At 54.8% G+C, this 25,838-nt stretch overlaps 1 protein-coding gene across 4 annotated transcripts in view; it reads left to right on the forward strand.

Annotated features, from left to right (window-relative positions):
• The window catches only part of MYRF (myelin regulatory factor), a 61,861-nt gene that overhangs the window by 4,417 nt on the left and 31,606 nt on the right, over positions 1–25,838 (forward strand). For 3 of the 4 annotated variants that reach the window (XM_035326600.1, XM_035326602.1, XM_035326601.1), the window contains exons 3-5: positions 19,832–19,919; positions 20,717–21,052; positions 24,978–25,039. In XM_035326600.1, coding sequence (XP_035182491.1) covers positions 19,832–19,919; positions 20,717–21,052; positions 24,978–25,039 — 486 coding nt within the window. The remainder of the gene's footprint in view (positions 1–19,831; positions 19,920–20,716; positions 21,053–24,977; positions 25,040–25,838) is intronic. The other variant, XM_035326603.1, reaches the window with a different exon arrangement.

A 25,838-nucleotide genomic window follows, 5' to 3' on the forward strand; every position in this document is an offset into this window, starting at 1 on the left:
AGGAGTCGTTCTTTCTTCTTCAGAGCTGGCCAAACGCTGGGGGGAAAGCATCCCTGGGCTGGAGGGGCTCTGGCTGCTGGCAGTGCTGGTGACCCCCGCTGTGAGTTACAGCTCACCAGGGGCTGCTGAGCACATGGCGACCTTGTTTCTGCCGGGGGACAAACCTTGGAGGAGTGCACGAAACAGCTGTAGAGAAAGAAGGGGCTGCTTTGGAGGCTTCCTGGCTGCTTAGGAGTGCAGAGGGGAGACTGGTGGTCTCTTGTGGCTGAGAACAGTGGTAACAGAAGGGACTGAAGCCAGTCGTGGGCCAGGACAGCTCTCCCCATGTGCATTTTTTGACACCAGATCTCGATGTAGTGATGTAACTACAGAGGATCAGAGAGGTTCCTTTGAGTTATGGAGTGGAATGGCTTTTTGTGAGCTGGGTTTCATGTTTGCTGTTCAGCCTCTGCCTGTCCAGCTGCTGTCTCCCCGAGCGCATCCTGGAGCTCTGGCGCTGCGCTGGAGCGAGGCTGACCCGCAGTGCTTGTGCGGAGCTCTTTGGCCTTACGGGAGTGAGGGGAAGCACCGGTGAAAGGCCACGGAGGATCACAGGCTCCAAGCGAAAAGCACGGCGTGATCTTTGCTGCGCGTTGCTCCAGGTGCTCCGTGCCGAGACCCGGCCGTCAGGAGGGTTGGCCGGGGAAGCGGCGGCTCTGCAGTGTGACCATCTCTCTGGGGCCGGGCTGGCGCAGCGGCAAAGGTAAGAGGCTTTGTGCGCAGCGCTTTGCTGAGCAGAGTTAGCCCGTGACAGAGTGGTCCTGGGGAACCTGGTACAGCACTAACACATGACCATCCCTCCTGGTAATCCCCTCGCAGGCCCAAATCCCAGAGTGTAGCAGCAGCCTCCCAGCCTCCTCCCTGGCCCTCCCACTCTTCCCTGGGGGAATAGAAAAACCAGCAGGCAGCAGCCCTGGGACCTGGACAAGCTGAGCTAGGCAGCATAATGACAGAGGGGGAGAGCAGGGACACGGCGGGAGCTTGACATCTGCTCTCACCATGCTCAGGATGCGCTGGATCCGAGCAGGTAACTGCACAGATCCCTCCTTACCTTCCACAGCTCAGCTTTCTTTTCTCTCTGCCCTCTCCATCACTTTTTCCAGCGTGATTTATTTGCTGGACCTCCCATGTCTGCCTTCCATCTCCAGCTTCCCCTGCCCGACCAGCCTGGTGTCCGCATTTGCTCAGCGTGTCCTGAACGAGGGCAGGTAACGCGAGGCTGCTGGGGAGCACGGCTCCGTCCCAGGCCCTGTGCGAAGGAGGGAGGAAGGGAGGAGAGAGAAGCATTCTCCTGAGCTCATCAGCAGCCCTCTGCAGCTCTGGGAGGCATTCCTGGGCAGAGGGAGCTGCTACCTGCATCCCAGCAGGGGGTCCTGAGAGCCTTCAGCCAAAGCGCTTGTCCTCGTCTGCTTCTCAGAGCCAGGCTAGCGCCTCCAGAGCGGCCTTGTGAATGTGCTGGCGCTTCTCTGGGGGCAGCCTTCCCTCCTCAGCTTTTCCTGGGGGAAAAGGACGGGGGACATCCAGATGGAGCGAGGCCAGGGAGCTGCTGGTAGGAGGGCGGGTCCCTGAGGATGTCTGATAAGGGGTGGGTTGTGATTCAGGCGTGCGCCCACACCCGCGGAGGCTCCGTGGGGTCGGCGAGAGGTACTTTGCCCGCGCTCTGGTTAACGTGTCCTCTGCTGGCCGGCGTCCTGCGAGCCGTGGCTGGATCACGGCTGGACCAGGCAGGGCCTGGGAGGAGAGGAGGTGGCAGCGAGAGGGGGCCGTCAGGGCCGATGGAGGGAGGCACGTGGAGGTGTGACCGGGCTGGTGGAAACGGGCGTGCTGGTGACTCAGAGCTGACCCGGGCTGCTCCCAGGCTGGGATTGCACAAGGGCTGCTGCGGGAAGGAGATGCCCGACAGGAGACGTGGGACGGGGGTGTCCGGCTGGACTGAGGGAAAAGCGCAGCTGTAGGGCCTTCCGAGTCCCTTTGTCTGAGGGCAGGCGCTGCAAGGTGCGGGCACTGACCCCATCGAGCCTGTTGTGAAATGAAGGTACCGGCCCTGCCCTGGGAGCTGGAGGGGCAGGCGGCCGCAGCGCTGCTCTGGACCTGGCACAGTGGGCTCAAAGAGCGGCTGGGGCAGGGAGCCTTGTGGAGAGGTGTTTCTTCATTCGGTGCTGCGCCCTGGAGCGCAGACATGATCTCTGCTTTCCTTGGTGCTGCCCGTTCGTTGAGGTGTTTGCAGGGGGAGCGTTTCTCTGCTGGGATGTCAGTGGGCTGGGAGTCCCATGGGCACAGACATGAGCGCGAGAAGGCAGCAGTGGAAGCGAGTGGCTTGGGTCTTCTGGAGAGCAGATGTGGATGTGGAAGCTCTCATGTGGCTTCAGGGGGCGCAAGGATTAGGACTATTGATGTGAGTAGGATGTAAGGGTGTGGATCCTGTCCAGGAGGTTAAAACCAGCTTCCCCCTGAGGTAAAAAGCAGGAGCTGGTGCTTGAGAATCATTCATTGAGCTTAATGTGGGATGCATGCTGGCATCTGTCCTGTGGTATCTCGCAGAGAAGCCCAAGGGACTGTAGAGTCTGGAGGAGGAAAGCTTTCATGCACAACCAGCACCACCAGCTTCTCCAAAAGCCCCCCATTGCCCATCCATGTTTTTTGTGTCTGGACCCCATGGGGAGCCAGGATGGCACAAGGCTGTGTGACCTACAGACCCCTGGCATGCAGCAGTGCTGTTGGAGTCTGCCTGTCCTTGGTGCCAGGGTCCCAGGCCATGGCTTGGTGTCCCCACGGTGCACCTCTGCCTGGGATTTCCCTGCTCGGAGCAGTGTTGCTGTGGCAGAGCTCACTGGGTAACCCCTTTGCCTCTCTCCAGTGGTGTTGCTGGTAGGGGCTTGGACTTTGCACCCTCCGATAAGCTAAATGTGTCTGAGGAATGATTAACTAGCATGTGCGTTGCCAGAGGACAGGGGAGCAGCTGTGACTGGAGACACAAACAGGAAGGGGCTCGTGGCTCTTGGGCCCAAGCTGGTGCTTGCCGGGTGCCTCCCCTGTGCACCCGCTCAGGGGGCGGCATCCTGCAGGAGAGAGATCCTGCACCGTGACACCTTGGGCTTTTCCAGAGCTCGGGGTAGACAGAGAGAGATGAGCCTGTCGGATCAGGGGGGGTGCAGAGCCCATGGAGGAGACCGTTGTGCGTGGGGAGAAGGGGTGCTCCTAGGTGTAGGGGTGGGTTGCTTTGGACACCGCGCTTGGCTACCTGTTGGCTCGCACATCAGGTCTCATGGATACAACCTCTTGCTGCTCCTGACCGGCCTACTTTGGTAAACCCTTGCACATCCAGCACGCCTTCCTTCTAGCATGCCCCAGGGCACGTTCAAGGCATGTTTGAATGAAAGGCTTCTTTCCCGAGGGAAAGTGCAGTGTGATACTCAGGGTCTGTGCTTGTCTCCCTGAACTCCGTCTGTTTCGATGCGGTTACAGAAAATGGCGAAAGGGAGGTCTAGGAGCAGGGCTGCGGGGCTGGAGAGAGGGGCAAAGCAGAGACACCAGACCTGTTGGGGAACGAGAGCAAACACTCGCTGGCTTTGCTGGGGAGGAGGGCTGGTTGGAAGCGCCAAGACCCGAGTTTTAAATAGCCTTGGTGTCGGGATTTGAGGGCAGAGGCTAGGGAGAACCAGGGGAAAGAGGTCCTGGTGTGGTGCCGCACGGCTGTGATGTGACGTGTCCAGGGCTAGGGCTGGTGTGCAGGGCTGCCGGCAGGGGTGGGAGCCATTCCCTCTGGTGCTGCATCATTGCTTCTCTCTCACACCCCAGCTGCTGTGATGGGCATAGTGGAAGGAGAGCTGGCGTCAGTCTGCAGTGGTTAAGGTTTTTCTAGCCTCTCTAGACTGCATAAACTTTTCCTTTTTTCCCCCCTCTTCCCTTTCCCCATCTCTCATTCCTTTTGCTCTATCAAATCCTCTTTTCTTGCGCTGCTCTCATTATTCATTTGCAGTGTATTGAAGGAGATGTACTGAATTGTGCCCCAAGTAGTCACCAACCGCATCACTGGGAAGAGCAAAACAAGTGGGGCTGTGATTGCAAACCAGTGCATCGTGTGAATAGAGACTGAACAGGCTAGCTGAAGCAGTGTGGGAAGGGACCAGAAGTGAATAAGGAGCTGATAGGCACATGCAGTGCCAGCAGCCATGGCCTAGCCTTTCATGTCTCTGATTTTTATAAAAGGGTGATGAAAGCAGTTTTTGCAGGGACTAAATTTTTCTTCTGTAGGGTCTCCTTATCACCCTAATATTGCAGTGGTGTATTGCCTCATGAGACTTGGAGTGCCAAACAGATCTGATTTCCTTCTCCAAAGAGAAGATGGTAGTACTTGATGGGGAGGAGATGATGCAGAAGGTGTGGGGTGGGCATGGGACAGGATCTGGGGAAGACACAGGCAGGGTTCCCCAAAGAGCTGGAAGCCTAGGTCCTATATGCTGTCTGTCTGTTTTAACGACAAGGTCTGTAGAGTGTTGCAGAGCCGCTCTTGCTTGCAGCCGTGAGGAGTGAACGTTGCATAAAGAGAGCATAAAACTCGATTTGGAACGTGCAGAATCACTTGTTTTGTATGCCTGACAATACTTATTAATAAACAGCTATCATTTATAACTTTTACTCCGTTGTGCGGATTACAGCTAACTGCTGGAAATCCAGCTAAACAGGAAACCAAACAATTTATCAGTGAGCTTGATCTTGGCTTATCTCTTCTGTTATGACAAGCAATGGTTATGGACATTGATTCAATAAAGCACTAAAAAGCGCGCTTTGACTTTATTGGAAATGAAACACCTGCTTAAAGCAAAGCAAAAGCCTAAGAAGGACATTATAAGGGCCATCAAGCCATTTCACAGTTGGCTGCCTGCTGACAATATGATCCATGCTCAGCTCAGTGTAAGAGCAGAAACAGTCCTTTCCCTGACGAGATCCCATCCGAATCGAAACCTGAGGTCAGCGGGGAGTTCTGGGTGGGCAGTAGGAGGGCATCTGTCCGTCTCTCCTGTTTTAGTTTAGCCCTCATGAGGGGTTGTTGGGATGGACAGCTGGATGGTGATGAGTTTTCACCTGCAGCATAGAGGAAAACATAGAGGGGAAAGAGGTGATAAATGATGTTTTAAAACCAATTTCGTTGTTGGCATTGGGGGGGCTGAAGGGATACCAGGTAGAGGCACAAATAAGTTGATGATTGTACTGCTGGGCTGTTCAGAACCTGGGCTGTCCTTTCACCCAAGCCAAGTTTGGCTTTGAAAGAGATGAGGATGGTACCGGTGACAGTGAGCTGTGATGGTTTGCCAACCTGGTACCAGACACCACAAACACTTGCCCCCCCGGTGCAGAGCAGTGCCTCGCTAGGTGCTCACAGTGCTTTTCACTAGCAGAGGTCTGGCCCCTCATAGAGTGCTTTCAGTTGGCTCTCTGAGGGGGATGGTAGTGAGGTTTTATTTAGCTTTTTATGTCAGCCCTCTTCTCTGCAGCTTGGGAAACTAAACCAGACAGTGAGTGTTGAGAGCTAGATAGGAACGGGATGGAGAAAGTTGGTCGGATGTGTCCCTATTCTGTGTTTTGAGCTGGCGACGACCAGCCAGTGAACAATTCACGTTAGCAAATGGGAAGGGGACATGAGCTTCAGGAATGCGGGCTGCTCCTGGATGATGGTCACTGAGGGAAATGTGTGGAGCTCTCTCTTCCAGCAGGGCTGAAACCCAACTTCTATAGGCTTTGTGCTTTGGCCAACCTGTTGTTTAAAGGGGTCAGGGTGCTGGTTGTTGGACCAACACTGCAGGAGAGCAGTGTTAAATCTTGTTTTGCTGTTCCGCAACGTCATGAGTCTGTTAATAAATCCCGCAGCCTCGTGTCAGTGAGCCTCTGGGAAGTTTGAGGGGCTTGCCCTTACCACTGGCTGCACAGCAGCTCTTCAGGCTGGTGGCAAGAGGCAGGCTCTGCCCTCGAGTTGTGATGGTCTGGGTGGAAGGATGAGCCTCCCCACTTACAGAGGCAGCTGAGGACTGCCTGGGATAAAGTGACCTTTCGCCTCTGTTCTTAGCACTGCTTGCTCCTCTTTCCTTGCTAATTTCATAAGGCCCAGGCAGTGGCAGCATCTTCTGATGAAATTACGTTCCGGTATTTCCTACTTCGGAAATACCCTTTCTTAAAATAACGAGGCTTAACTGAGTTTCAGGCCAAAGAGGACTATCGGGTCTTCTAGCCTGACCCATGCAACAGCCTTGAGCAGCACAACCGCCAGGTAAAGCAGTGGAGGAACAACAGGATGGTTGTTTTTGCTGCCAGTAAGAATTTACCCATGAGCTTGATCTTCACATCCTAGCCTTGCTGGGAGAACTGTGGGACTTCTCATCATGTGTGTTTCTGGGTTTGTGTTTTAGCTGATAAAAAACAAAACAAATAAATAAAAACATAGCTGTAATTGGGGGCTTTTACAGGAAAGAACACATCCCATTGGACTATGAAAAGTAGCCTTTGCCCATGGCTCGGCCCTGGGAGTCTGCCTGGGCTGAGGACTTCTCTGGGGGACATTGAGTCAAAGAGACTTCGCAGAGATTGTCAGAAATTAATTTGCAGTAACCTTTAAAAACTTGCATCGGCGTAGTCCCCTGCGAAGACTTGAGAGGCCAGTGATCTTGGGAACTGTCTTCTCCCCTTGTGAGTAGGGACGTTGTGGGGTCCGGCACTCTGTGAGCCAGTACTGTTAAAACAACCTACGGAGATCGCTGTGCTCGCTCGGTGGGTGCGGACAGTCCGGGGAAAGAGACATCTCGGCTCTCCCCTCCGGTGCGGCCGCAGACATGCGGGAGCAGCGGTACCTTGGACAGCAGTTGCTGTCCCCGCACGGCTTGTGGCCCTCCTGCTGCGGCGAGCAGGACAGGGACGGATGACACAGCGGGGCAGCGGATGACACAGGGGGGCAGCGGGACGGTCAGCTTCTCTGGGATGAAGGCATCCTGCTTCCAATCTGCAGGTGCAGCTGGGTGGAAGGGCTCCGGGGAGTTCCCTGAGCACTGAGAGGGCGGCATATTGTGCCAAGTCTCCCGTTTAATTCAGCTCTCGACCTAAGGCAAAAGCGCTGATATACACGACTGGTGATGGAGTGTTGCTCTTTCCTGGTGTGTGAAGAGACTGCTGGAGGAGACCCAGGAACCTGCAAAAGGGGAAGGGGGTGTTTTGTTTAGAGACAGAGCCCAGCGCACAGTGAGCCCCCAAGGAAGCGCAGTGGGTCACACCCCTGCTGTTCCAAAGGTGTGCTGGGGTCTGACACAAAGGAAAGGAGAGTGGGGTAACAAAGCAAAGCGGCTGTGCTGCCGTGGGGGTGGGTGGGTGGCTGACTCTCATCGCTCATGCTCTTGACTCAGCTTCCCTCCCAGAGCTGGTCACAGCCACCACCAGAGCCACTCCAGCCTCTTCTGTCACCTTTCACTTGTAGCTCCTGCTGCTGTTCACAGACAGTGAGGAGTTGTCCTGCAGCCCTAGGAGGGAGCTTAGCTCCGTGGTAGATTTTAGCACTTCTCTCGTGAGGTGAAGGAATGTTTTTGTCACTTGTGTGGCAGCTTCCAGGAAAGCTCCCGTCACAGCTGGCAACTGGCAGAAAGCCTCGGGCAAGGGACGAGCCCCGCGCTCTGTGCTGGCGCTGGGGGCAGCAGGACGAAGTCAGCGCACTCTCTGCTCCCCTTCCATGGACAGTTCATGAGTTTGGGAGTTGCAGTAACATGTGCTTTGAATGAATTTAGCCAACAGTAGTCCTTTGTCAGGACTGGTGAGCTACAGTAGGGATAAGGAAATAGGAAAATATTTTCCAAATTGTTCCTGTAGAGCGGAAAATCCTAAATCAACCTGTAATCATCAACTTACCTCTGAAACCTTTTACCCAGTGACGTGAGAAACCTGAAGGACAGTCAGTGAGCAGGCCATGGTGGTGGCCTTCTGTGCTGAGCAAGGTTGGTCTCGTCTCCTTGAGCTTCTTGTGCCTCTGCTGAGAGGCTTTCTGCTGCCTCTGCAGTGTGGGATTCAGGGCTCTGTGGGCCCTACAAGTAGAAGGGGCCACCATGGTATCTGAGAAGTATAACTGCTCCTAGAGCATCTCTTTGAGGGCAGTTTTTGACAGGTCCCAAGGTGGTGACCAGTAATGTTAGGATTCGTCTGTACTGCAGTCGTGCACGAGGGCCTTGGGTCTGCTGCGGCTGCGCTCTGCAGGCACGGAGGAGCAGATGGGCCCTGACCTGTGGGTTTCACCCCTCGTGGAGAGCTGCTCTTCCCTGCCAGGAACAACATCTCCTTTTGTGGCTGACACTGTCAAATCTTGCATGCCAGCTGCCGTATCCTCTCTGTGAAGCTGCAACTCGCTCCCAGCAGACTGCTTTCTCCAAATGTGAGCTCCTCTATGTGAGGACCGAACCACCACCACTCAGCCTCCCGGCAACAAATAGGCCAGGCGAGGACCTGCTTTTGTGAAGCTTCTTATATGCATCCCTGGCAGCATTACTTCAACCTTGTCCAAAGCCTCTCCAACATTTCCCTATCCTCCTCTGCACCGAGCAAGCTGTGGACTCCAGCAGTGGTGTGCAGAAAGCCAGGACCATTTCTCCTATGTCTGCTCGATGGCCCGCTTGTGCGCAGAGAACTCTGCGGTCACCGCCATAGATGCCATGTCATGTCAAGGACTCGTGTGGCTGTGGTTAGTCCTAAATACTGGAGCCTTACTATTAGGATTTCTTTATGTGTTTCACAGCCTGTACATGCTGCATTCAGGTGGTGATTCAGGATGCTCTGTAAGAATGAATACACCTATTTTTTTCCTTTCTGTTGCTATCCCGCCAGTCAGTGTGCCACCGCCAAACTTTGCCAGGCAGAGATCAGCAATAAGAAATGCTTTGGTGCTTGTACCAGTCCTGGGGGGCTCTGCCAGTGACTACACTGCTCTTTGATGTCTTGATATAAGCAGCGGTATTTTAGCCCTGTCAGTGATGCAGCATTTGATCTCTCTTGTGTTCTCCCTGCCAGTTCCATGCAGGGGAAGTTGCTAATCAGGAAGTCGTCTGGCATTAAGTGAAATGCACTGCAGAAATTCAAGACTGTAGACCCTCAGGGCAGCGACTTGAACAGACAGCCCTGGTCCCAGCAGCCCCAGAGCATGTTGTTACAGTCACCTCCCAAACAGGTGTCTGCAGCAACCTCGAGATGCTGCTGGTACCACAAGCACGGAGTGGAAAGACCAAAAGCATGTTTTGCAGGAAGGCCAGGCTTTCTGCACCGTTGCTGATGATGTCAGCTGAAGAGCTCTGTTTCTGCCCAGCTGAAGCTGTGTCCCTCATTTTTTGGAAAGCAGAGCAAGATGCGCCTGGGGAAAAATAATTCCAGAGATACTGCCAGGGAGAGAGGCAGCCTTCTTTCCTGCTGCTGGTTGTGGCAGATGCTGGGGTGGCGATGGAAGGTGATAGTGAGGGGATTGCTGTGCACAGGCTGGAGACAGTCGCAGGAGACAGATAATGTCAGGTTGATGGCAGTCGAGACCGGAGGAGTGGGCCTGTGAGCAGTTGTGGCTAGGAGATAGTGAATGGCCCAGCTGTGAGATCCTTGTGCTATTTAGGCACTGGCAGTGAATGGAGATAAGAAAGGGAGCATTCAGGTCAGCCTTTGAGGAGAGCAGCCAGACTTTGAGTGTGGGCCTGCGGCATTGTCTCCCGAATGGAAGCGATGAAAGTCCAGGCACAAGGCACGGAGCCCCGCGGGGCAAGCTGGGAGTGAGTGAGTGACCTTGTGCTGGCCTGGACGGAAAGCTCTAAGAGTTTAGTTAATCTGTTGATCTAATGACTCACGCGATTCGTGTGATTTCCTTGCCTTCCCTCGTAACTTGACTCTGTCACAGCACTGGCAGCAGGCTGCCAGGTTCACCTGGGACCTGCTTTTCCCAGCAGGTGCTGCGACACGGGAGCTGCGCGTGAATTTTTCTCTGGTGGCAGGAGCTGGGTGAGTGGTGCTGGGCAGCAGCCGCTGTTGCTGCCGCTTGGCCTCCATGCTGAGGACAGGAGGGATGGCTCCCAGAGGTCTGCCCAGGTTGACGTGCCAGGAGAGGGCTCTCAGTTTGGTTCCCGGGGCCCTGACCTTCCCCGTGCATCTCTTTTGCACTCATTACTTGGTGGGGATCTCTCACCCACTGTCGTCCGCCCCTCGCAGCCCAGGCTGTGCTGCCGTGGGGTTCATATCGTGGTTCTGCCGCTTTGGGTACGTCTCACCCTCCTCTCAGTGCCGGAATTTGCCTCTGCTTGTCTTTTGCGTGGACACTCCTTATTTTGTGCATCGAGAGCCTGTGGAGCCATTCTGCCTTCAGGCACACGTGCAGCCAGTGCCTCCCAGCAGGCTGACCTCCTCATCCTCCAGTCTGTGTGAATACTTCTGCGCTGCCCTCCATACCCCACGTCCTCCAGCAGCATGCCAGGCACCTTTCCTCTCCTCTCTTGCACTGCTCCAGACAGCATGCTGCTTTGAAGTGAGACCCAGAACACACAGAGAGCCTGCAGGGTGGATGGGATCCAAGTGGCACGTTCCGTATCTGATTTGTATTGTCTGGTAACTGTTTGCTAAATCCCTGGTGCAGGAGCTATGTTCCAGTGCAGGAGAAAGCTCACTGTCAGCAAATGCAAACAGGAAATAAAATATTTTTTTAAAAAAAACAACAGCATTCAGTCTGAAAGCCTCTATGGATATAGCCTGTATGGCAATAATCTTTTTTTTTTTTTTTTTTTTTTTAATAACCATTTTAATTGAGCTTTTTTTTTTTTCATTATTGGCTAGAGAAGTTTAGTCTAGCTCAGGAGAAGGCAAAGTATGAAGGTGACTAGGTGACTGAGCGAGTCCATGAATGTCTTGCTGAAAAGTAGCTTTCTCAGAGCAGAAGGCTCTTTAGTAGGTAAGGGTATGGAGATACATCATGCAAACTGAGACAAAGAAGAAAGGGTGCAGGTTTATTAGTGTCTCTCCTTCCTCAGGAGATGAATTGATCTGCTGAAGCCTAATTCAGGACTGCATCTGTCCAAAGGATGCGTCCAGTGCAGCGAGAAGTTCTGGGTTTGATGGGGGACACTGAGTAAAATTCTGTGGACTCGGGGATATAAGTCAGTATTGTCTTAAGATGGATGAACTTGGAGAAATTAGTGTCTACGGTGTCCTTCAGTCCATCCCTCCCTCAATGGCACAAGGAGGGCAAGAACTCACAAGCAGGGCACATCAGCTCCTGAACCGGTCCTGAGCCAGAGCCAAGTGGCAGAGCAGGAAGATTCACGCTGGGCAAACCCAGCACTGCTCTAGGGCAGCATGCACCTGTGGCAGTACCTACAAACACCCCGTTCATACTCTATGGCTGCCAAGCAAGACTTGGGGTGCTGAAGCAGGATGCATTGAATCTTCTTCTTTCCTCCTTGGGGAAAGAAATGACTGCCCTGAACCTGTCTGCCCAGCTGGTCTGCTTCTCTCGGTCGTGCTGCTCTGCTTTTGGATCCTGCAAAGTGGTATTGGGTCTTGGGAGGTTTGTGCCACCAGTGAAGCAGAGGTGAATGAGGACTTCCTGCAGTGATGGTAGGGGAAGCCAGTGATAAAAGAAGCTCTTGGTGCCCTTTGTGGTTTTTGCAGGAGTATTTCTGGAGCAAATGCTATTGCCATGTAGTGCCGAGAGCAAATGCTGCACAGTTGTGTGTCCCAGCAGTGTGAGAAGGAAGATCTCAATGACCCGATGCTCCTGTTTGTGAAAGATCAGTGAAAGATTGGTTGCACAAAAGCAGTGATGGCCCTCCCCAGTCCCTGGCAGAAGTCCCATCTGGATAAAGAGCTCTGCCTTCGTACACTCAGCCTCCTCTGGAGGCTGTCCAGGCTGGACAGGAGGGACCTTGTTGCCTCCCAGCTAGAAGGGAGGAACGAGACGCCTGATCTGGACGTGGTGTTCCTGGCAATGCTTGGCTGCCTGTAGGTTTGTATTCTGTTGCTGTTTGATTGTTCAGCTTCACGCCCAAGGATTGTTTTGTGCTGGGGGGCTTCCAGGGGAAGCAGCGCAGCTCCAAGTCCCGAGTCTCCTCTGCAGTCTTCATAACGGGTCTGAAAGTGGGCCCCAGCGTGGCTCCTGGACCACTGAGTTTCCTCATAGCCTTTCCAGGAGCCCGACAGTGCCAGTGGCCCTGCAGCAAGGTCAGTGTCCGGGACTGCGTCCCTGGGGCGCTCTGCCTGGCAGTAGCAGGGCAGTGACATTGCACAGGCACCTTCTGCCAGCCTTGTCAAGTCCCTTTGCCTCCCTGACTCTTTTTTTCCTTTCCCAGTCACTGCTGACCATGGCCCAGGGCACTGGGTCATAGTCTCTGCTTAATGTCAATATGTAGCTGGCAATTCCATTTTTTTAATTTTTTTTTTCATGTATTGCCAATATGTTCAGATAATAATTCTCATTGAAGAGAGTTTACGCTGACAGGGAAGAGAGCTGAGCCAGGCCTTCACGGTCGTCACCCGACAGAAGCTCCTGTCCCCAAAATTTGCAATCTATGTATAGCCAGTGGCCGAGAGGAGCGGCACAGCTGGGGTTTCAGCACCAGAGCAGAAGCTTTGGCTTGGAGGTCTCCTTTTTTCTGCCCTGTCCTTCACCTGAGGCAGGGCAAGTGGAGCGGCCATGTGGCCAGCGTGCCGTAACCCCAGCCAGAGCAGGGCTTCAGGAGGGCGCGCGGTGCTGCTCGGCCGTGGGGCGGCCAGACAGCAGTGCGGAGGAGCCTCAGCGAAGGCATCCAGAGGCTGAAGGCCTCTCCCCATTCCATCGTCTTCCTGGGACAGGGAACGGAGGCGCGAGGGTTGTGGAGCCGGCCTCACGTGGCGGTGCCCCTGTTTCGTCCCGACTTCAGGAGCCGCCAGCACGCTCGGATGGAGTGGTCATCTCTGGTCCTGCTGTCCTCCCTGCCAGCCCTCCAGCACCCTCAGCCTGGGGAGGGAGATAAAGGCGTTATCTTCTGCCTCTGGTTCTCCAAACAAACAGGGCAATGTGCCCCCCAGGGGAGGCACCTTGGACCCGCCAAATGGCGACGCTTGTGTGGGTGCTGCTGTTTCTGCCATCTTAGTGCATGAATTGACAAGCAGGGCATTGACGGCAGCGGGGACACACACAAACGCTCCACTGTGTCCCCTCTCACACCTTCCCCTCCTCCTCCTCGGCCCCGATGCCCGGAGGACAATGGCTCTATCCAAGCCAAGGTTCACAGCTGGCAAGGGCGGAGGAAAGGCCAGGACCAGGGTGGGGAGCCGGAAGGAGAAGGGACTCGGGTCCGGAGGGATAGCGGCTCTGAGAGGGAACGGACAAGGAGAGATGGGAGCTGGGGACATTTGGGAGGGCCTGGAAGAGGGAGAAGGTGCTGCTGATGGAGAGGCCAGAAGGAAGGTGGGAGGAGGAAGAAGAGGGTTCAGGAGGGAGGATGGGGCTCACTCACCTCTTCAGTATGCAGCCACTGACTTTTTCTGAAAGGCTCCTTGAGGAACATGCCCTTGCCCTGCTGTTGTGTAGCGTGATGGTTTCCTTTGGCTCCTCTTCTGTCTTGGGATGTCACCACACACCTCATCTTCCCCAGGGCCTGGGAGAGAGGGCGTTATCTACCTGTATACCTGTACAGGCTTCATACACTGGCTCGTATCACCTCCCTTCTAGGAGGTCAGGAGTAGCAACAGGTATGGGAGGAAGGGTTGCTGTTGGCCTGAGACAGGACACGTTAAACACTTAGGGACGCTTCCTGGCTTATCTGAAGGCACTTTTGTCAGATCTATTCTGCGCACGTAAGCTAAGGAGATGTGGGCCGGTGTAAGAGCAGAGGGGGCCTTTCCAGGTGATGCGGGGATGCTGCTGGCAATGCTGCTGCTGCCTCGGCATTGGGCTGCAGCCCAGCGATGGTTTGGTTGCACCTTGTAATCTGGGAGGTTTGCCACTGGCTCACCGTTCAGCCCGGTTGTTGCTCCAGGGTCCTCCTGGCCACAGCAGACCCTACAGCTCTTTCTATAGCACTTGGAATCCGGGGCCTTGGCTAAACCCCACCTCTGTGTCAGTGGGGATGCAGGAGCCACCCCATTGCTTCAGGAAGACAGGTGATGTCCTTGGCGGTGGGCTGACAACGCGATGTCCCTGGGAGATGTGGGGTAGCGGCTGTACTTCTGCATTGACTGAGGCAGTGCTGCCCTTTGTGGTGGGAAGGGGCATGCACTGGGTTTGTGTGTGCTGGAGGAGGGTGTCTTAACTCAGCTGGAGCCACTTGGTGATGGCATGTTGGGGTGAGTAATCAGCTGGTGCAGGTCAGCTCCATCGCTCTTGGATCAAGTGAAGGTCCCCAAAGTCATGGAGCTGCATGGGTTGGCACCACATAAACGTTTCCCCTACTGGCAACGTGTGCAGACCCCAGCAGGCTGTCCTGGAGGGGCTGAAGGGGAGCCATGTGTCAGGAGGGGCTCACCCTGGGGGGAAGCCGTGCTGCAGGTTGGGGAGGGGTCCCCAGGGGCCCTTTCTGTGCTGTGGACAGCAGAGGCTTTGCTCCAGGGTGGTCCCAAAAGCTCTTTAGGGGAGATGGGGGAGAGGTCTGGCTTGGCATCCCACTCGGGTTACAGGAGCCACTTCTGCTGGGAGTGACTGGTTATCGTTACAGTCAGGTAATAAAGAGCATTAATTAAGGAGGAATGCTGGGTCGGTATCTGGGGGGAGGCGAGGGCTGCAGGGTCGCGTTCCCTCCTGCCGAAGGGGATGTGTCCCCCCTCCGCACCCTCTGGGCAGCTCTGGGTTGGGAGCATGGCAGGAGGGGGAGCTCATCCCGCTGCCCCTTCAGCAAAGCGTGCTCTGTCCGCATGGCTGGCTGTGCCCAGCTGGCTGCTGTGTCACCCAGGCCTCTGGGCAGGGACAAAACTCCGTCGTGGCCTCCTGCCCCTCGCTGCATCCCATCCCAAGTCAGTGCAGGCACAGGGGGATGCCATTCCCTGCGTGCGGGCCAGGGCTGTTGTGCTGGGCAGAGCCGGCTGGAAGGAGCGGATCTGAAGCCAAGCGCTGGCCCCACAGCTCCCCGGGCTTAGGCGGTGTTTGGTTAGCGAGCCGTGGCCCGGATTCCTCGTGCTCGCGGCCCGGCCGGCAGCCAATCCTCCAGGGCCAAAGGATAAACACGGGAGGAAGGCGAAGGGGGTGCAGAGCGGCGTGGGGCCCTGGGAATGTGCCGATGCGGCAGCCCAGCCTGCCGATTGCACAACCTGGGGGGGAACATGGTTGGGCCACGCGCCTCGCTGCGGCACCGACCGTCTGGGCATGGTGTGCCGCTGCTGAGCTTGCGAGTGATGCTGTGCTGAGCCGGGCAATGCCTCGCTGCTGGGAGCAGTGCCCGGCAGCATTTGTCCTCCTCCGCCTGGTGTGCTCCTGAGGCTCGGCGCCTGTTCCAGTGCAGGCTGGAGACCACGAGTATTTGCCCCAATCCTGGCCATGGGGTCAGGGCTTGGCCTCCACAGCGCCTTGGGAGCTCCTTGTCCTGTCTGGAGTGAGTGCAGAGCAGCACTACAGCCCTGACGTCTGCGGCACTTCAGGAGAAGTGTCTGGGGAAACAGGCAGGCTGTCGACACAGGCGTGGCAGAGGCTGTTGCAGGTACCTTTCCTGAGCCTTTCTGTTTTGGGAGCCAAACAGTGCTGAGATGGCGGCAGAGGAATGGAAATGTGTGGCAAACACTCACCAGTGTCTGTGGGTTTTCATTTGTTTTCATTGCAGTCCTCTTCTCGCTGGCTTTCACAGCACTCAGGACAGAGCAGAGTGCTTCATTTCTAATTCAAACCAGCACCCCTGCGGTGGGTCCCTGAAACTGAGAACAAAAATTCAGCCTCTGGTGCACGGCTACAGTGCCGCGGCAAGGCCCTCGGCTTGGCACAACCTCTTCTCTTCCTCCTCATCACTGGCATTCCCCCACCCTTTGCTGATGTTCCCCAGCCCATGAAAACAGTTGACCTCGTTGTCATCTCCAGGTTCCCACATCTGGTTCTCGTTAGCAGATCCCAGGATGAAGTTCTTCGGCTCTCTCCCTTCCTCCCACCCGCAGGTGACCCAGGCAGGATTATGGGCGATTAGAAGACAGGCAACAGAGCAAGAATAGGTGGGGGAGGGACTGTTATAAATAGAAATACCATAAACTTATCAGCCTATCACTCGAGGTAAATTCTGGTTTTAATCTCTCAGACCTGTAAATATGACGACTCGCAGGGGCCAGACACCTTTAACTCTTTCAGAGCCCCAAGGCCCCGTGCCCATCTCAGATGGGAAACAGGATGCAGCAGAGCCCCTGAAAAGGGGACAGGGAACACCCTGAGCCAAGAGGATGTCGCCAGAAGAGGCGAGCTGGCAGACCCACGCCATCCAAGCAGAGCAGTGGGGAGACGGCAGTGCAGGAAGCACCTCCGTTTGGATGTCGATTGTGTTTGGAGGTTTGGGGAAGGCAGAGAAAACCAGTCCAAACATTGGGATTCCTGACATTCTCACACGTACAGGGGCCTCTGCTCGCCCAGTGCTGCTCACAAGGATGGTGCTGCGGGATTAACATCTTGTATTTCGGGCAGAGTTTACCTTTGGGGTCTCCTCTGTGAGGAAGGGGTGGAAATGTGGGGGTGAAGAGGAAGGCAGGACAAAGGGATCTGGCAGGCTTGGGAGTTTGTTTGCAGCACCGACTGAAGGAGTGGTGAAATGGAAGGTTTTCCTGTAAGAGTTTGACCTGAGGAGCCTCTCCATGTCTGTACAGGGAGGTCAGCATGTTAGCAGGGGGTTGTGCAGCGTGGCTGAATTACTTGGCCCTGGTGCCCTCCTGCCCCACGATGCTCATCGTGTGCAGAGCACGCTAATAAGCTGTTCTGCACAAAGGTGCTCTTTGGGCAGTTCTGCAGGGCACTGCAGCACTTCTCCAGGCTCACTGCTACAGGTTGGAGGGCAGAATTTGTCCTGTTGAGCTCCAGGGACATCTGCGGGGTTACAGGTGACAGAAGCTCTAGTGAACTTTTTGGAGTGGGTGCTGGTGCAGAAGCAGGACAGGAGGTGCTACGTGGGCATTGCTACTGTTCTTCCCATGGCAAGGAGGCGAATGCCAGCAGCACAGTAGTGCTTGGGGCTTCCTTGGGCTTCTCCATTTCTCTCCTGCTGGGACAAGGGGATGCAGGAGTCTGTCTCATGTGGGGCCGTGTGGGTGTTATGCTTCCCAGGGTCCCTGCTTCGTGGCTTCCTACTCCCTCCTAATCCCCACATTGGAGGGGGAGGGAGTGTTGTTAGTGTCATTAGGAGCTCGTGACTCTGTGGAGAAGTATTAGCTTTTAATTAATCACCTAAGCTGGCTTTTGGTTAGAGCCCAGCCTGCATGGAAGCTACGGGTGGTGTGATGTTCCTCGTGCGGGCACACCAGCAAGACCCACTGCCCCGGTGTTCCTGCTTCGTTGTAGCTGGTGCGAGTGTCTCCATCCATCATTTTCAGATTTTTCCCATCACACATGTGCAGCCAGTCCCCCACCACACTGTTATCACAGCGGCACAGCTGACGCACCTCTCGTGTCAGGTTGCTTATCGCACCCTTTGCCTGGGTCTCAGCTGAGCACTCCTGAAGGTGACTTTTAAGAGAAGGTAGCAGAAAAATATGAGAGCCCAGCAGCTCTGCTGTCTGTTGAGGGCTTCCCATCCTTTCTGGACAGGTCCCAGGTTCCTCTTCCGTCATGGAGAAGCTGCTAGAGTTCGTAGGTGCGAGGGGATCCTGTTGGGGTCAGACATCTTGAGATCTCTTTATGGACTGGCTCAGTAGCTTGTGAAAAGGCAGCAAAATTGGTCAAGTGCCTTTTTTGCTTCTTTGAACCTGGGTCCCCACCCTGGGCCTTGGGATGAAGATGAGCCTTCCAATAGCTTTTGAGGTGGATGTTTGCCAAACGCATCGTGATTTATAGCGTGGTGTCTGACCAAGGGTGAGGTGGCAAAGAGGGGCAGTGCTCACCCCTGGCAGAAGGTTTTGGCCAATGATGATGCTCACGGAGGAGGCCGAGAGATGGCTCCTTGCACAAGAGGTGCCTTGGTAGAGCTGTAGGTGGTGAAGAATCAGGGTAATGAAGGTCCTGGGGCTTGAGTGAGGGACACAAGCACCTGTGGTGCTGGCCCTTGATGAGTTCTTCCAGCCAACTACAACTCAAAGGAGGACAACTGCATGGTTGCAACCACATCCCTGCAACTTCAGGAGCTGAGAGGACACAGCTGTCATGAAGGGGCATCTGCAGCTCTATGACGGCAAGTGCTGGTGCAGCTCAGGACCTCACAGGCTCTGCCTGCCTTGTTCTCGTCCCACTGCAGTGCCAGCCCGGCACTAGGATTGCATGTCTGTGCTCTGGATGCGACCCTTTGTAACAAGGATTCACATGGGAGAGTGTCACCTCCTTGTCCCCGGAGTCCCCGGGCTCTGCCGTGGAGGTGCACGGTGCACAAAGCGTTAGGAGTCCGGCAAGGGAACGGATGCCCGGGATTGTCCCCCCTAGGCAGGGTTACTAAAGGAGAGATCCCCCATCCGCACACACACCCTGTCCGTTTGGCAGAATTCCTGGCTGGATTTATTTCTGCCGATTTGCTTGTCTTGGTATGAAAGGGATTTGCAGAGGGGAGTGCTGCAATTGGCTGGGTGCGGGCTGAAACCCCCCGTTTTCGGTTTTGCGGTTCAATGGCTGACCTTTCCCCACCGCCTCGCCTGCGGGAGGTGGGGGCCGTGAGCGGGTCTCCTCCTGGGCCGGGGACACTGTGCTTGGACGTGAAGCGTTCGGGCCTCTCGGGAAGGGCCCGTCTTCGTTATCGGAGCTGGGGGCGGCGGGGGGGGGGGGCGGGCCTTCTCTCCCACTTTCTTGGCAGTGTCTTTGGCACCGAGGGCTGGCACCGACCCCAGAGGGCTGCAGACTCCCACTTCAGAGAGACAGATAAAGAAAGCACTTTCTGTCAACAAAACCCAGCCCAGCTTCCCCAGAGCAGGAGAGGGGAGGAGGAGCCCTCCAGGAGAAAGGAGAGGGAAGTCCACCGCTTGCCCTTGCAGGAGAGAGGAGAGGGAGGAGGGCTCCTGCGGCATCCAGAGCTGCTCCAGAGCCATCATGGCAGCGGCGGAGAAATTCCAGCGTGTTCTGCGTAGCGGAGGCAAGGGTCCAAAAGGAAGGACTCCTGCTTTCCCAAGGCACCACCGAGTCCTGCCTCAGGACCCTGGCCTCTGCATGGATCGCTCTCTGCTGTGGCCCCTCCATCAGCCATTAACTGCAGCCCCAGCAAGGCTGGCAGCCCTTGTAACTTTGCTGACAAAGCTGCTGCGGGCTGCGTCAGGGCTAAGTCAGTGGTGGTTGGGCAAGAACTGGCTCTCGTGCTCCGTGGAGATCAGGCCTGGCTCCATGACCTCCCTTCTCCCACGTGTCCTGAACCCAGCTCCTACAAAGCCCACGTGTTCCACGGCCAGAGCATGCCCCGCGGGTTGCTGCAGATGAGCCCCACCTGCATGTCCAACTTCCCAGGCTGTGTCACCACCCTGACTTGTCCCACACATGCTGACCTGTCTGGTTTTACGCTGGGGTGCAGATGGGTATGGATAGATGGTCCTTTCCAAAACAAAGCATCTACTAATCTTCTCAGATTGGTTTATTGACTCGGCAAAGGTCTTTGGTGGTGTTTCTGACCTGCAAGGCGAGGGCCGTTGCCTTTCATGTCCTTCTTAATGGCTATTGCTTCTTCCTCCTCTCCCCTTGCAGGCCATGACATTAATGGAGCTCTGGAGCCATCTAACATCGACACTAGCATCCTGGAAGAGTACATCAGCAAGGAGGACTCACCAGATATGTAAGTGCTTCCCTTGCTCCACAACAGAAACAGTATTCACTGACGTTTTCTGTGAAGAGGTGTTGAGCAATTTACAGTCCTGCAATGTGAGAAATAATCTGGAAATCACTGTATGCCCTAGCTGTATTTCTGTCCCTCCTAGAGTCCTCCTCTACAGCTCTTTGTTCCCTTATTTATTTCCAGTTCTTCTTCCTATCTCTCCCCTGCTTCTTGCCTTTGAATTTCTTGTCTCTTAGCCACTGTCTTCTGTCTCTTCTTCCTTGAAGGCACTGCAAAAGACTTTTTCTGAATTTGAGCAAGCACTAGCAGCTTGGTGTGAAAGATTAAATCCCCAGCGCAGCATGAGTGTGGAGAAGGGAAGGGTCTCCCTGTGTGCACTGGCAAATGGGGGGAAGGCAGACCTGGGCAGCAGCCAGTGGGGTCTGGGCCATCGGTTGGGAGCAGGATCTCCGGCTGACAGGACAAAGCAGCTTTCCTGTGCTGGTCCGTAAGGTGCAGCACAGATCCTACTGTCTCCCGGTGCCTTCAAAAGCACTGAGGTTGGTTTCCTGGACACTTCTGGCCTTTACAGCCCCACGGGTGGATTTTGTGCCATTGAGGCTGCATCAGTTCCACTGACCTGGGTGACCAACCTGTACGCTCTTGCTCGTGCCACCACAATGCTGGCTGTTTCACTCATCTTCTGGGTGTCCCAGATCACCCGAATGGCTCCGTCCCCATTGCTGAAGGGCTGGGTAGCGGGTGGAAAATACCATCTGCCTGTCCTGCTGCTGAGGTTGTCCCCTTCTCTCTCTCAGCTGTTTCCCTGACATCCCTGCTTCAGCTGGCTATGCGCACCCCCAGCCCTCCAGCTCAGCTGCCATCAGCGCGCCTCTTCCCAGCTCCGTCGCCAGCGCTGGGCATGTCACCAACCCCGCTCCCAGCGGTTCCCTCCACCTTCCTCCCCCGGGCGGCCAGATCCCGATCCGTCATGGTCCTCTTCTGGCCAACCCTTGCGGACCCAGCTACGGTGCTCACCTCAACTGCAATAACAACAATGGCATGGTGGTGCCCAAGGGCTACCTTGGTGGCCACTGCCTAAACAACGTGGTCCCTCCAATCAAATCGGAGCCCAAGGCCTCCTACGCACCTGGGTAAGTGGGGCTGGGGTGGCAGAACGAGGGCACGTGGTGGGACTGGCGTTCCTCCAGGCTGGTGGTGCTCGGAGGCCTGAGGTAGCTTTTCCCACAGTGCCTTAACTGCTGACCACGTCAGTCTGTTTTAAGCCCTTGCTTCACGGAGAGAGGCTTTTTCACAAGCCTAGGTCCTGAAGTTTCCTGAAAGGTTGTTCAGTTTTGGTCTTTTCTGTCTGCATGAGTTAGGGAGGATCAGTGACATCCCACACTTCTGCAGGTAGATGGATGACTTGGTTGTCCATACTCTACGTATGCAAACACGTGATGGGAGAATCATAGAATGCTTGAGTTGGAAGGGACCCACCAGGATCACTGAGTCCAACTCCTGGGTCTCCAAAGGAGTAACCCCCCCCCAAAAAAATAAAAATAATAAAAAAATCAGAATGTTGTGGTATTGTCCAGTTTAAGAAGGAAGAGATGCAGAATACATTTGAATAAAACTCCGTTTCCAGGATGTTCCAATGACTATCCCAGGGGAAGGTGTTAACTAAGTTGGGCAGAGAGATGCATTTCTCTTGGCCTGGTGTTTTAGATACTCCACTCAAGAGGAGAGAGTGTCTGAGCTGATTTATATTCCTTTGCAACAAGCTGTGGATGCATCCTGGTGAAGGGGAAGAGGATAACAGTCTTAGTACTGCTGATGGACTCAATTGGAGAACTAGTGCTGGGAGGAGGAAGGATGATGTTCCTGCTCCATGTGATGGCCTTGCCGAGAGCATGGTGACATGGCAGCTGCCATCTGCAGTGATCACCTCGGTGGAGAGCGCTTCGGCGTGGTGTGCCAGGAGGGTATGGCAGTGGCATCTGGGCTAGGAGCTGGCATGGTGGGAGGGGGAACTCTCTAAGACTGCTGTCATTTCCATGAAGTTTTGCTGCCTGGAGATCCACACAGAAGACTATGTCTCGTGTCTTCTTCCTCCTCATCCCTCTGGTCCATGTTGCTGTCCCCCAGCCACAGGGGAGTGAAACAAGAAGGTGATCTGAAACAGGGCAGATGGAAATCAAAGCGTGCTGCAGCATACCAGGAGGTCTCGCCAGTTGGTGGTGGTTGTACAAGGAACAGTGTCGTGGTCCAACCTGTCCCTGTGGCACCGGAGGTGGGTGGCCACGCTGTGCTCTCTGCATAGCCCGTCTGTGCTTTCTCCAGTGGAGCATGTGGATGTAAGGGACACAGAAGCAAGGATGGGCCCAGGACTGCTCGTCTCTGCAAGCCCTCGTCTGGCTTTTCTCCCTCTGCTGTGTGCCCTCTAGTGTTGCCAGCCAGTACGGCGTGGTGATTCCTGGGCTCGGAAGACACCGGCTCACTGAACGAATGATTCCGCTCTAACGTAGCTCCACCGGGATGACTTTGGCCCTTTGCATGAACTTGAAAAGATCTTCCAGAATGTGACAATCCAAACAAAATCTGCACATAGTTTATTCCCAGAATAAATTCCAGTTGCTGCATACCCAGAAGGCTGCATGTGGCTGAGGGGGAACTATACCCAAAGGTATGACGGGATGCCTTTGTCATATCCCTTTCTTCTGCATACATCTGGCATTGTCCAGGATGTGAGAATACGTGAGTGAGATCATAGCTCTCCTCCATTCATAAACCAGGCCAGATTACCTGTCTGCTGGCTACATGTCATCTTGACTTGCACCAGGACAACAAACCCCTGATGGAGACATCAAGAACCGCTGTGGCTGAGAGAAGAACTCTGTAATCGTTTAGGGCTGTCACTGGGGTATTTGTTGGGGACAGATGCAGCTTTGTCTGTGGTGGATCATGTGGCTATGTGAGTGGGCTCCACCAGGACCTGGTGATCATCGCGTGTAGTGGAAGTGGGGTTCATAGCAAACCCTTACTGTTGGAGGTGGTTTGGGTGTAGATGAACTGGTTCAGCGTTGATGGCAGCATTTCTTCAGCATCACAGAATGACTCATTCTGCTGTACTAAGCTTTTCCCAGAGAAGCAGTCTCAGTGTTGAATACCAACAAACTCCGTCCATAGGCTGGCTCTGCCTGCACAACCTGCCTGCGTGACTTTGGTAGTGCCCATCTTTCTGTTCCAACTCCTTTTCCAGTCTACTGTTCCCTGAATTGTCCCTCACCCTTTTGTTGTTGTCCAAAATGAGGCTTGCTGAGACACAAATCCTGATGAATTCACAGAAAATATCATAGGACATTGTGGACAGCTTGGACAGGGCCTGAAAATAAGGCTGGTGATGGATGTTCCAGACCAAGCATAGGAGGGGAATGGAAAGGTGCCACTAAATGAAGGTGGAGCATGAGGGAAGTGTGGTGAGGGCTCTTTGTCGGGGTTACCCCAGCCCATCCCTCTCCAACAACTGCTGCACACCATAGAGAACCCATTTACTGGGCTGTGGACTCCTCTGATGCAGGAAGATGCTGGTGGATGTCCTGGTTCACAGCTGTTGCGGGTGCCCTCGGGAGCAGCGGGATCTGGTTTCGGAATGGTGTGTGCGTCGTGCACCATAGCTTTCCTCCCCTGCAGCCCTAAGCCTCTTGCTTGCTTTTTGAACAGCTTTTGTCCAAGAAGCACTGGTTTGTCTGGGACTATTTTGCTGCCACGAATCTGATGGCGTAAGATGCGGGAATGGAGAAGGATCCCCATGTAAAATCTGCTTGTGATGAGGAGCGTGGTGTTGGGACGCCGGGAGGAAAGCAGCCATTTCTGTCTTAGAAGGAACAGGCTTTGCCAGAGTGCTGGGCTGCTGAAACGTGGTGGGGCTTGTCACAGCTGGATGTCACCCATGGATGCAGAGGGTACGAGTGGGAAGAGAAGATATCTCCCTGCCATGACATCTCTCTGCCATGACATCTCTCTGCCACAGAGGCAGAGCATATTGCATGGACTTTCTCTACAGCATAGACAATGACTGCTCCAGCCACCAGAGTTGCCATCTCCCTGCTCATCCCTGCTGCAGCTTTGTTTTTTGGTGACCATGACTCAGTCTAGCTGGTATCAGGGCCTCAATTTTTTTTCCATGGATTTGATCTTCAAAATACTGCCAACGAAGAACTGATGTCTGAGACGAGCAAACTGTTCACTTGTGTACCAGCATAGTAGATGATTTACCTTGGCCTGAAGATGTACGAGGTCCAAGATTCTTCTGCAGGAGCATGCATGTTGAGGAGGAGCTGGGAAAAGGAGAAGGAAAAAAATGGTTCAAACCAATTTGGAAGGGGCTTTGGGAATGGCTGAAGGGCCCAGCTGCCTGGAGTGTGCTCTGGCTTCAGGTAAAGTAAGGGAGGAAGCAGAAGCTAACAAGCTCCCTGCCGTGCACCTGTGCTGACACTGCACACAGTGGGTCTAGTCATCAGTCCCGCAGTCTCCAAGCCATGGGTGTGCTGTAGAACGCAGCTGAGAACTCCCACTTTTATTTGGTTGCATTTTGCAGTCAGGGCCAAATCCTGCTCCTGATGCCAATGGAGTAGAGCCAGGGTGATACAGCCGGCAGCTGTGGTGGTGCTCAGGTGCGTACAGGTCGTACGGCAGAATCCAGCCCACAGGCTTCCCAGCTCCCCCAGAGCCACCCATTTACCCACGGTGAAGCACAGGGTCTTTCTCAGGGGAACATTTCTGTTTGACTTCTTTCAACTGGACAGGAGCTGCTGAGCAGAGGGGCAGTCTCATAGGCACGCCAACATAATGTCTATCCCTGTGGCCAAGGTCCAGGGCAGCACTGCGGAGAGCTGGGCAGCGGTGACAGCGAGGGCAGTCCCCAGCTTGACAGCTGGCCATGCTCAGGGTGAGGGGGATCCACTCTGGGATTTCCAACCAGAGCCTGGAGGGTGCCTTGATCAAACTCGACCCTATCGGTTGTGCTGGAAGCTGGTTTAAAATGACCTTCCCTCTTCTTTCCCGATCGCTCTGCAGCACTTTACCTGACTCTCCCCCGGACTCTGGATCAGAAGCCTACTCCCCTCAGCAGGTGAATGGTAAGTGTTTAAAAGAGAGGGGGGGGGGGGGGGGGAGTTTAATAATCAAAACCCCAAACCCAACATCCTCCCCCTTCTTGTTCTGTGAAAGTGGTTGGCTCTGAAATCTTTATCAGACGGGAGAAAACAGGCGGCTGCAATACGTGGGGATATTATCAGTTAGTAAATATCCCTAGACTTTCGCCTATTGTTCGCCTGCTAGTCTTTGCAAGGGGGGAGAGCGAGCAAGAGAGGGAGCAGGAGAGAAGGCGAGGTGTGAATCCACTTATCCACTTACGTGGGGAGAGATCGGCAGTGTGGCTTGTCCCCAGGAGGGTGGGATGTGGAGCCTGCAAGCCTCCTTGTCCTGCCCTCCGCCTTGGGTGAGCAAAAGGCAAGGAGCGCGAGCGCGTCCCTGAAATGGAGCCTGGCTCGGGGAGACCGAAATGAACCCGCCGTTCAGCAGTAAGTTCCTTCCCAGCCCTTCCCTCCCCTCCAGTGGGGCCAGCTGATCCTGGGGGTCTTCTGCTGCCCCTGCAAAGGGCAAGGGAGAGCTAGTTCTCACCCAGCCAGGCACAGCCAGGGGCACTGCCAGGCCCTCCTGGTTCCCCACAGGGAAGCCACTGAGCGCTATTCAGTCCCTGTAGTGACCTTCACTGCTCTTTGGTGGCAGAAACTCCCTGGTGAGGAGGGAAGGTTGCTTCTGGTCTCCCTTCCCCCTCATCAGCAGCACCCTCTTCCCCAGGCTTCAGCCCAGTCCCCACCAGGAACAGTGCCTGCTCTTTTTTTTTTTTTTTTTTTTTTTTTTTTTTTTTTTTTT

Source organism: Oxyura jamaicensis, chromosome 5 (assembly GCF_011077185.1).
Source record: "Oxyura jamaicensis isolate SHBP4307 breed ruddy duck chromosome 5, BPBGC_Ojam_1.0, whole genome shotgun sequence".
NCBI lineage: Eukaryota > Metazoa > Chordata > Aves > Anseriformes > Anatidae > Oxyura > Oxyura jamaicensis.